This window comes from Anomaloglossus baeobatrachus, chromosome 4 (assembly GCF_048569485.1).
Source record: "Anomaloglossus baeobatrachus isolate aAnoBae1 chromosome 4, aAnoBae1.hap1, whole genome shotgun sequence".
NCBI classification, from domain to species: Eukaryota; Metazoa; Chordata; class Amphibia; order Anura; family Aromobatidae; genus Anomaloglossus; species Anomaloglossus baeobatrachus.
The window spans coordinates 318,472,111-318,484,339 of record NC_134356.1 but is presented as its reverse complement, the minus strand read 5'-3'; the positions used below and the strand labels follow the sequence as shown (position 1 = coordinate 318,484,339).

The window sequence follows — 12,229 nt, the reverse complement described above, 5'->3', positions numbered from 1 at the left end:
GCGCTACCTCACATATGGTGGAGAATCGGCGGACATGACAGCCGGTGAGGTGTAGCATCCATCCCTGGTGACCCAGCTGCGCATGTCCTGGATTCGAGCGGCTATACTACAGCCCAAACCCGGCGACGCCATGGAGGACATACTAAAGCATTTGGCTCAGGCTAATGCACAGCAGCAACAGACCAATGCACACCTGCTCCAATCCTTGCAAGTGCAGGAAAAAAAACTCCAAGAACAGATGGATCAGGCCAATGCACGTCAGCAGCAAGCCTTGCAATTGCAGGAAAAAAAGGCACCAAGAACAGATGGTTCTCCTGGCCAAGTCGATCCGTGCTGGACCGGCAGCAACAACCCCGGGACCGGGTGACGACGGCAGCGTCCGGAAAGCGGTGAGACAAGCGTTGCAAAAGATGACCCCGGGTGATGATGTGGAAGCGTTCCTGGCGGTGTTTGAGCGGGTGGCCGAGCGGGAAAAGCTGCCGACCCCGCAGTGGGCTGAGGTATTGTCGCCCTATCTGACGGGGGAACCCCAAAAAGCGTACCTGGACCTCTGTACCGAGGACGCCATTGACTATGTGACCCTGAAAGCCAAAATACTGGCTCGGTTGGGGGTGAATACCTATGTACGGGCTCAGCGGGTAAATCAGTGGTTCTTTGAGGAAGCCAAACCCGTACGCTCCCAGGCCTATGACTTGTTGCATCTTGTAAAAAAGTGGTTGCAGCCTGACACTCTGAGCCCGGCGCAAATGGTGGAAAGGGTAGTAGTGGATCGTTTTGTGCGCACTTTACCCGTCACCATTCAACGGTGGGTCGGACAGGGTGACCTGAGTACCCTGGACCAATTAGTGTCCCTGGTAGAGCGGCATGTGGCTACGCAGGACTTGATACGGGACACTGAGACTTTGCGTACCGCCCGTCGGTCCGGCCCCTCCAAGCCTAGGGCCAAGGACCCACCGCTGACAACGGTGCAGGAGTCCCCTACCGTCCCGTCTGAGGCCGCGGCCGCCATTCCTGAGGTCCGGAAGGTTCTGTACCCTAAACGACAACCCGTCAAGGGGGTTTCTGTCCCAATTAGATGTTGGCGGTGCCAGCGGGTGGGACATATGGAAGCCCAGTGTCCACTCACCACGGAGCCCATGGATTGTGGGGTTACCCGGCGGGGTTCAATGTATGCTCAGGTGGTGTGTACCGCTGACCTGGTCTCCCCAGAGACGGAGCCCCACTTGTGCCAAATACAGGTGAATGGATGTCCGGTTACAGGATTGTTAGATTCCGGAAGCTTAGTGACCCTTGTGCGATCCACCTTGAGGGCTAAAGTAAAGGCCACAGGACGCACCATGGGGGTGGTTTGCATACATGGGGACCGCCGCGACTATCCCACGGGGATTGTCACCATCACAGCACCTTGCGGTCAGGTGCAACATGAGGTGGGACTTCTTAACACTCTTCCTTATGACGTGATCCTAGGAAGGGATCTGCCCTATTTTTGGACTTTATGGAGGGGACCCCCTAAGTCCCCTCAGATATTGGTTGGTCCGGGACCTGAGCCCTACAATCCTGAATCCGGGACACCTGCCGTAGGAGTCACCATGATAGGGACAGAGTGTGAACCCGGTAGGTCACCCCTAGAGGTATTGGCAGGAGAGGCTGAGACGGTCGAGCCCATCCCGGAGTTGGAGGCGTCCCCGGATACGTTTGGGACAGCCCAACTCCAGGACCCTACGTTGATACATGCCCGGAGTCGGGTGACAGTAGTTGACGGGGTGGCACAGCTGCCCGGTGCCCAGGTAAGGTACCCCCATTTCGCTCTTAAGCAGGATTTACTCTACCGGGTAGATGAAATACGGGGCGTGGGGGTAGAACAGTTGGTGGTGCCCCAGCCGCATCGCCGGCGGGTCCTCGACTTGGCTCATAAACACCTGATGAGTGGCCACCTAGGGGTCAAGAAAACGCAGGAGCGAATATTGCAAAGGTTCTATTGGCCCGGGGTCTTTGGGGAGGTAAAACGGTTCTGCGAAACCTGCCCGGAGTGTCAGCTTACCGCACCCCTGACCCATTTTCGCAGTCCGTTGGTACCGTTACCCATTATAGAAGTCCCTTTTGAACGGATATGGATGGATCTGGTAGGGCCCCTCGTAAAGTCCGCTCGAGGGCACCAACACATCCTAGTGATCGTTGACTATGCCACCCGGTATCCCGAGGCGATACCTCTCAGACATACTGCAGCAAAGCTTATAGCTCGGGAGTTGTTTGCTGTGTTCTGCCGGGTGGGATTGCCCAAGGAGATCCTTACGGATCAGGGGACCCCATTCATGTCTAAAGTGACCAAAGAGCTATGCCGGCTACTCCAGATCAAGCAGTTGCGTACGTCTGTGTATCATCCTCAAACGGACGGTTTAGTCGAGCGTTTCAATAAAACCCTGAAAACCATGCTAAGAAGGGTGATCTCAAAAGACGGGAAAGACTGGGATATGATGCTTCCCTATTTGATGTTTGCCATACGAGAGGTGCCACAGGCATCCACGGGGTTTTCGCCTTTTGAATTGTTATACGGGCGACATCCCCGGGGATTGTTGGACCTGGCAAAAGAAACATGGGAACAAGAGCCCACCCCCCATAAAAGTGTGATCGAACACATTTTAGGTATGCAGAACCGCATAAGCGCGGTCATGCCAATTGTGAAGGAGCATTTACAGGAGGCTCAGGCCGCGCAAAGCGGCCGCTACAATAGACAAGCCACCGTGCGGACCTTTAAACCCGGGGATCGGGTGTTGGTATTAATCCCCACGGCGGAGAGTAAATTCCTGACAAGGCCCCTACGAGATAAAGGAAAGAGTCGGGGTGGTTAACTATAAAGTATTGCAGCCCGGTAGGCGGAAACCTGAACAAATATACCATGTCAACCTATTAAAACCTTGGCAGGAACGGGAAAGCCTGATGGCTGTTTTTTCCCCACCTCCCTCCTCTTCGGGTCGTTCACATCCGGCTCCAGCGACCTCCGGAGAGGACGAACCGGAAGTAAGGATTGGAGAAGCCCTCACCAAGCAACAGAGGCGAGAGGCCAGACGGTTGGTTCAGCAGAACTCCGATGTCTTCTCCAAGCTGCCCGGTAGGACCAGTCTGATACGACACGATATTGTCACCGAGCCCCACCTGAAGGTACGCCTGAAGTCATACTGGGTACCGGAGGCTCGACGACAAGCCATATCGGAGGAAGTAAAGACAATGTTACGCCTGGGGGTCATCGAAAAATCCCGGAGTGAATGGGCTAGTCCGATTGTCCTAATACCAAAACCCGATGGCTCCTTAAGGTTCTGCAATGACTTTAGGAGATTGAACGAAATATCCAAGTTCGATCTCTACCCCATGCCCCGGGTGGATGAGCTGATTGATAGGCTGGGACAGGCGCGATATTTTACCACGCTCGACCTGACCAAGGGGTACTGGCAGGTGCCACTAACGGAGTCCGCCAAGGAGAAAACCGCTTTTGTTACGCCGGAGGGTCTCTTCCACTATGTTGTCTTGCCTTTTGGGTTACATGGCGCTCCGGCCACGTTCCAGAGGTTGATGGACTTAGTGCTGGAACCCCACCAGGTGTATGCATTAGCGTACCTGGATGACATCATTATTTACAGCTCCGATTGGCAGACCCACTTGGAACAGGTACAAGCGGTGGTGGACGCGCTTCGAACAGCCGGATTGACAGCCAATCCCAAGAAATGTGCATTGGGACTCACGGAAGCCCGCTACTTGGGCTACGTAATAGGCCAAGGAGTGATTAAGCCCCAAGTTAACAAGGTTGAGGCGATCCAGAAGTGGCCTAGACCCCTGACCACGAAGCAGGTTAGGGCCTTCCTGGGTATCGTGGGGTACTACAGGAGGTTTGTAAAGGATTTTGCGGGACTATCAGCCCCCTTGACGGACCTTCTCAAAGGCAAGAAGTCCGTCATGGTGCGCTGGACTCCGCAGGCCGAGGACTCCTTCCGGGCCCTGAAGGAGGTCCTGTGCGGACAGCCCGTTCTGGTCAACCCTGATTTCCGGAAGGAGTTCATTGTACAGACTGACGCCTCGGAGGTCGGCCTGGGGGCAGTGCTGTCTCAGGTGGTCCAGGGGGAGGAACACCCCGTCACCTTCTTGAGTAGGAAGCTCACCCCTCCCGAGCGGAATTATAGCGTAGTGGAGAAGGAGTGCCTGGCGATCAAGTGGGCCTTGGAGTCCCTACGCTATTACCTGCTGGGACGGCAGTTTCGCTTGGTGACGGATCACTCTCCACTGGTCTGGATGAGGTCCGCCAAGGAACGGAATGCCCGGGTTACCCGGTGGTTCCTTTCTCTGCAGAACTTCCGGTTTACGGTTGAACACCGGGCCGGTAGGTTGCAGGGCAACGCCGATGCCTTGTCCCGCGGCCCGTGCTTGATGGCGGGAGTTCAACCCCACACGCTTGAACTGAGGGGGGGGGTATGTGAGACTGTGACCGGGGTTATCTATGACGGCCGGTATGTCTCGCCCCGGTTGTGCTCACTCCATGATAGAAAGTAAATCCACTATAGGGTTAATGCTGTTTCCCTACAGGCTGAAGGAAGGGTTAAATAGAATCAGGAACAAGGGCAGGTGTGCCGGGTGTGAGGGAGTGAACACAACTCCCTGAGTTTTCTGCTGGAGAGGCACATGTATTGTGTTATGGACTTTTGTTTGGATTAAAACCGTGTGCTGTGAACCTTAATGCCTGGATCCCGTGTCTTCTGCTGCGCAGCCGACCGCGCTACCTCACAGCGGGGTTAAAATTTCCCCTTGAAACATAGCCTATGACGCTCTCGGGGTCCAGAAGTGTGAGTGTGCAAAATTTTTTGGCTGTAGCTGCAACGGTGCAGATGCCAATCCCGGACATACACACATACATACACACATTCAGCTTTATATATTAGATATATATGAATTAATATATGGCAGTATCATGATCCTGTCGTCCAGAAGCTGATATGAGCTTTACATTTGCTTGTTACCTTGCTGCTAGCAAATCAGTATTCTTTTTTGAGATGCATATTTCTCAGACGTATTTATTACATACGCAGGGTCAGATAAATGTCAAGAATTTATACATCAATGTCAGTACAGAATACCAAATGTGTTTTATTGTGTAAAATGTGCTTCTTGTGCTTCTACATAATTGTATTCTAATATGTAGTCAGGTGCGGCACATCACCTGTAAGTAATAATTTGGATTAGGAAGGCTAACATTTGTCTTCATTATAATCTGCCATCATGTCAAAGGAGCCTAAACTGGATTGATACAATGTCAACAGAAGAGTGAAAAACCTATTTCTGTATCGTCTGCCCTATTGAGCACTTCTTCATTTATTTCCCAATGCTTCATTAATCATTGATTACATGATCATATCCCTTTCTTCCGCAGGTCTCCAAAGAACCCAGAACAGAAGATTATTAAACGAGTGATTGGTCTGGAAGGAGACATTGTAAAGTAAGTTTGAAGGCAAAGATAGATATTGCTTTTCGTTATACTTTCATGCAACACGTACTGTGGGGGGATTAAGAAGAGGATTCTTAAAGGACGAATGAACACAAGAATACAGTATGGTTTGTTATCATCAAAGACAACTGAACCTTCCCATTTGATGATGCATACTGTATACATAGTATACACTCTTCTACTATACTTTATACTGATTTTATGTTCATGTCTCCTTTAAAATGCAGATGATTCACACAAAAAGCACAGCTAGAAATACATTATTAATATTTGCATCCTAGTGCTGACATATTATGCACAGAATTATATTTTTCACAATTTCCTATGCCCCACTTCAGCTACAGCCTATATTTTTAATGTTGCAGCCAAGGTCATGTTTAAAGGAATCTGAATATCTTTCAAATATGCTGTACATTTTAAAGACATGGAAAGAAACTAAAAATCTGTAGGAAATACTTGTGGTGGTTTACAAAGCTGTAACCTATTCCAAGTTACTAGAACTGCAATGCAAAAATGTTGGTAGACATTTATAGTATACATCTTTCCCTGTGCAGATCTTTTTTCCAGACCCATTTTGGTCCATATACTGTATGTCCAACCATTTGTTTCAAAACCTTTATGGAATTTATACAAATTAATTTAAAGCAAATTATCCAATGTGTATGGTGGCCTCCCGATAGGTGGTGCCAAAGGAGAGAAGGATGGAGCAGTTTAACTTCAAACTCCTGATCCTTTTATTCTCGCATTAGAAAACCTACCAGCAAATGTGTCCTCCAGCAACTTTCATTTCTCTCCTCATGAGGAATGTTTAGCTGACGTATATCTTCATGAATAATGGGGAATCAAGACAGAGCGCATTTGACGAGCAGTTATTTAACATGTATGAGAAGTTTTGGTCTATTAGGGCTTTTTCTATTGATTGAGGGTGTTTTCCATTCAACCCTCATTTATTTGAGAGGAGATTTAGAGACATTTACTTTTTGTTGCTGAATTCCCATATACATGACATACATTATAGTTGAATATTATGGGCCAACTTTGTAATACATTTATCAATATTCTTATAGCAAAATGGAGAACCCCCTCTCCAAAGATGAAAGTTCATTTTCAGTTCTGGTTACGTCTGTAATACTGTATTCTTTTTTTAATTATTTGACTTTAATATAGTTGTTGCATCTTCTTATCTGCAGCAGCACCCCAATCCCCTTGCCTTTAAGCTTACTGGGGGAGCTTGAGTTCCTGATTACACTGTTCTTGATATTTTCAAAAGTTGTCAGGTTCAGTTATGAAATGAGCCATTTCTTAATGATTTTGACCTCCTGAATTCACATCTGACAATTATTTATTTTAGTTGCCTCTTGTTTCTATGATATCAGAGTTTCCCTTTTGCTGATATATACAATTAATGCATACAATTTTCAGTGCTGTGAATCAGTACTATTTTTTGCATATATAAAGATGCAGAACACTTTTATGAATTATAAAAAGTTATAGAAATTTCACTACAAAATTTGTTTCTTATTCAGTGGTATCACTTTTTTGCTTGTCTCTTGTACTCATTGGCGGCACGGTGGCTCAGTGGTTAGCACTGCAGCCTTGGAGCGCTGGGGTCCTGTGTTCAATTCCCACCAAGGACAACATCTGCAAGGAGTTTGTATGTTCTCCCCATGTTTGTGTGGGCTTCCTCCGGGTACTCAGTTTTCCTCCACAAATTTTGGTCATAGTTCAGGCATCTCAACAGTTGTTTCATGTTGTCATAGTTTATTTTCATGTGGATTGCATAACCAACTGGAATTGAAGGTAATGCATAGCATCATACAGCAAGATGGCTTTACGGCTTGTTTTGGATGAATCGATGAAGAACCTCCATTCTTCTGGATTATGACTTATCTTCACAGCTTCCATTAAAGACTGCATGTTGTTGCATGCCACAAGCTTGCCCTCCATGAGGAAGTATTGGACAAGATCTTTATTATAGTTGCGGAACAAAGAATTCTGAACATCACCTTCTGGGGGATTTCACTGCTAAAGCCTGAAACCTACTGGCTCAGTCTTACTCTTAGGCAGATGCAAAACCCTAACAAGATCATTCAGTTCACTTTCTGTTATAAGGTATGGTTCAGTTGAGGTTGCTGACAGAAAGTCTGAATCTTCAAAGGAAGATGCCTCATTACATGAAGCGCTGTCTTCTTCCTCACTTGACTGAAAATGTTTCTGGTTCTTTTGGAACTGGTCCACTTCTTTTTCCTTGAAACTCCTTTCCTAAATGTGGGCACCATGCAGAATTAACAATTGGTTGTTGGATCATTTTGCTCTCTCCAGATCATTGGGACTGCAAAAAGTATAGTTTGCCTCTTCCTATACAACCACTGGGTAAGATGTGATGCACATCTATTGCAGCATATATGTGGAGTCCAACTTTTGTCCTGATCTCCTATTCTGCAGCCAACATACAGGTTGTAGGTAGTGTTGAGTGAGTAGTTAACTATTTGTACTTGCTATGCTGTTATCGAGTACTGTCCGCTACTCGCATATTCGTTACGAGTAGCGGGCGCAATATAAGTCAATGGGAAATATTCACAGAGTAGCGAGTAACCCGAAAGCCAAACTTTTTGTGCGAGTAGCGAATAGTACAGCTTTCGGGTTACTTGCTAGTTAGCGAGTATTTCCCATTGACTTACATTGCAACAGCTACTCATAATGAATATGCGAGTAGCGAACAGTACTCACTAACAGAATAGCGAGTACAAATAGTTAACTACTCTCTCAACACTAGTTGTAGGCTTTCCTTATCATGCTAGTCAAGTTATGTCTTTATGATGCAAAAGGGACTTCTCCAAATATGTTTCAAAAACTATTTGCTTTGTTGATGCAAGAATGAAGAATATCTGAAAAAAACCATACAGAAACATACCAATATGCTAAGAAACTAAGCTAAGAAATCCTAAAACTGTATACCATAAACAGCATTTATAAAAGTAGGTGCTTCCATTGTAATTAGGACTAAAGGCCCCATTACACGCAATAACTTATCTAACGATATATCGCTGGGGTCACGGATTCCGTGACGCACATCCGGCATCGTTAGCAACGTCGTTGCATTTGACACCAACGAACGGCTGTTAACGATCAAAAATACTCACCTTATCGTTGATCGTTGACACGTCGTTCATTATCAAAAAATCGTTGATTGTTGAGGACGTAGGTTGTTCGTCGTTCCTGAGGCAGCACACATCACTCCATGTGACACCCCGGGAACGACGAACTACAGCTTACCTGCGGCCGCCGGCAATGAGGAAGGAAGGAGGTGGGCGGGATGTTACGGCCGCTCATCTCCGCCCCTCCGCTTCTATTGGACGGCCGCTTAGTGACGTCGCTGTGACGCCGCATGAACAACCCCCTTAAAAAGGAGGCAGTTCGCCGGCAACAGCGACGTCGCTAGGCAGGTAAGTCCGTGTGATGGCTCCTAACAATTTTGTGCACCACGGGCAGCGATTTGCCCGTGACGTACAAACGACGGGGGCGGGTGCTTTCACCAGCAATATCGCTAGCGATATCGCTGCGTGTAAAGCCCCCTTTAGTCATTGGAATGGAGTTGGCAGTTTTGACTGGTCACCCTAAGATGATTCAATACTAAGGGCATGTGCGCCCATGTGCGTATTGCATGCATTTACGCTGCGTTTAGCACTGCATCGTAAATGCATGCGTCCTGCATCCCCTGCACAATCTATGAAGATTCTGCATAATCCTTGCGCATGATGCTTTTTTGAACGCAGCGATTTGGATGCTGAAATTTTGATCCAAATCGGTGCGTTCAAAAATGCAGCATGTCACTTCTTTCGTGCGCTTTAAATGCAGCTCCCACTCTGTCTATGGGAGAGGCAGCATCCATAGCGCATGAAATCGGCATTTATTCTGCTGAAACACTGCATCCATTATGCAGTGTTTCTGCAGCGATTTGAAGCACACATGTGCTGACAAATCGCTGCAGATATTTCAGCATGTATGTGCGCACACAGTCTAAAGGCTGAATAGACTAAACAGATTATGTAATAGACTAGCTAGTAACAGTGCGCAAATGATGATGAAATAATAAGGTCCCAATTTTCTATAGGCCTGCATGAAAGGAGTCATAAGTAATTACAACCTCCTCTGCATCTTGAAAATTAGAGCCAAACAGCAAATTTAAGCATCATGTTCATTTTCAGCACTACAAAATGGTTTAGTTCAACTGCTTTCGTCTATAAAGTTTGGCTGTAGTACAGTGTTACTGAAAGCTCAGACTGTGGCACTGTTGCACGGTTGTGAACTCTCCCATGCTTCAGAGGATCTTTACCTTAAGGTACCGTCACACTAAGCGACGCTCCAGCGATCCCACCAGCAACCTGACCTGGCAATGATCGCTGGAGCGTCGCTACATGGGTTGCTGGTGAGCTGTCACATAGGCAGATCTCACCAGCAACCAGTGACCAGCCCCCAGTCAGCAGCGACGCGTGGAAGCGATGCTGCGCTTGGTAACTAAGGTAAATATTGGGTAACCAACCCGATATTTACCTTGGTTACTAGCACACACCGCTTAGCGCTGGCTCCCTGCACTCCTAGCCAGAGTACACATCGGGTTAATCACCCGATGTGTAGTCTGGCTATGTGTGCAGGGATCAGGGAGCCGGCACTAACAGCGTGAGAGCGGCGGACGCGGGTAACGAAGCTAAATATCGGGTAACTAAGGAAAGGGCTTCTTGGTTACCCGATATTTACATTGGTTACCAGCGTCCGCAGAAGCCGGCTCCCTGCTCACTGCACATTCAGTTGTTGCTCTCTCGCTGTCACACACAGCGATGTGTGCTTCACAGCCGGAGAGCAACAACTAAAAAATGGTCCAGGACATTCAGCAACAACCAGCGACCTCACAGCAGGGGCCAGGTTGTTGCTGGATGTCACACACAGCAACTCTGCTAGCAAGTCGTGCCTCAGCATCGATGTTGCTAGCGATGTTGCTTAGTGAGACGTGGCCTTTAGAGATGAGTAGAGATGAGTGAACCTGACAAGGTTCGGTTCAGTTCATGATTGCCGATTTTCCTGGTATTTGACAAACAGCTCAACAAACAGCTTGACAAACAAATCCAAACACCATTGAATTAAATGGGAGGCAAAACTTATGTGTCAGAATGGGCTAGGGGGGCTGGTGTTAGTAAAGGCTATGGGAGCTGTAAAGGAAAGAAAGTAAGGAATAAAGCAGGAGTGTTATAATTACGAAGTCTCTTGTGTGGCTGTCCCATTGCTTCCAGGTCCGATAATTAGCCGTCATACATATACATACATAGTATTCACTGCTCCCTCACCCACCGACAGTCCCACCTTCTCTGATTGGTTGCAGTCAGACCGCAACCCCAACCTGTGTGATAGCGTCTGTAATTGCTTGAAATCACACATTGTATCTGGGTCCCGTAATGGAGTGTAAAAATAAATAACAAAAAATTGGGATAGGATCTCCCATATATTGATACCCAGCTGAGATAAAGCAGATGGCTGCAGGTCATACAGATAAGCAGCTATGTGTTTATCTTGGCTGTGTATCAAATTACAAGGACCCAATGTGGCTTTTTTAAATTAAATAAATAATTTAAAACACTGTCCCCTCAATTTTGATACCTAGCCAAGATAAAGCCGATAGGTGGGGGCTGGTATTCTAAGCCTGGGGAGGCCCATGGTTGTTGGGCCCCCAGGCTAAAAATAACAGCCCACAGGCACCCAAAATTGTTGCATCCATTAAATGCAACAATCCCCACACTTTACCCGGGTCATCCAGATAGACCTGGTGCTGTGACAATCAGGGTAATATAAAGGGTTAATGACAGCTCACAGATACCTCTAAGCTCTAGATTACTAATGGGAGGGGTCTATAAGACCCCCCCTATTACTAATCTGTAACTGAAAAGAAATTAACACAAACAGCAAAACAATCTTTTATTTTAAATAAAATACAAAAAAACACTCTCTTTAACCCCTTTTTATTAATCCTGTAAACACCCAGGTCCGACATAATCCACACGAGGTCACACAATCATCCTGGCTCTGCTACATCCTGCAGTCACAACACACGAGCACAAAACATGTGTGCCGACTGCAGCTGCAGGCAGAGACTGACTGAACCACAGCTGTAAGCGGTGACATCACTGAGTTTATGAGCGGTCACAACTGATGGTTTCCATGGTACCCCAAGTGTGACCGCAGGAACTCACCTCAGGTGAAATGAGTTCAATCAGACCTGCATCTCCTGGCAGAAAACTGCAGATACAGATTTGATGATTAAATTTATACACCATATTCCTGAACCAAATCTGCATCTTCTAGCAAAAAAAAAAAAAAAACGCATCAAAATACAATGCGGTGTTGATGCTTTATTGATGTAAATTTTTGATAAGAGATGCAGATTTGCTGCAGGAATAGGGTGTATACATTTTAGCACCAAAGCTGCATCTCTTGGCAAAAAAATGCACAAAAACAGTTTTGACACCGCTTTGGTGTGGTTTTCTGCCATGAGATGCAAATTTGGTGCAGGCATATCAGCACCAAATTTGCATCTCCTGGCAGGAAATTTCACTGAAACGTCAAAACCGTTTTTGTGCGTTTTTTTGCCAAGAGATGCAGGTTTTGTGCTGAAATTTATATACTAACTTCCTGTACCAAGTATGCATCTCCTGGCAAAAAATCCCCAAAAAAGCATTAATATCGCATCAT

At 46.9% G+C, this 12,229-nt stretch overlaps 1 protein-coding gene across 2 annotated transcripts in view; it reads left to right on the top strand.

Annotated features, from left to right (window-relative positions):
• Positions 1-12,229, top strand: part of IMMP2L (inner mitochondrial membrane peptidase subunit 2) — a 1,735,376-nt gene that overhangs the window by 1,032,658 nt on the left and 690,489 nt on the right. For both annotated transcript variants that reach the window (XM_075342497.1, XM_075342498.1), the window contains exon 4: positions 5,414-5,479. In XM_075342497.1, coding sequence (XP_075198612.1) covers positions 5,414-5,479 — 66 coding nt within the window. The remainder of the gene's footprint in view (positions 1-5,413; positions 5,480-12,229) is intronic.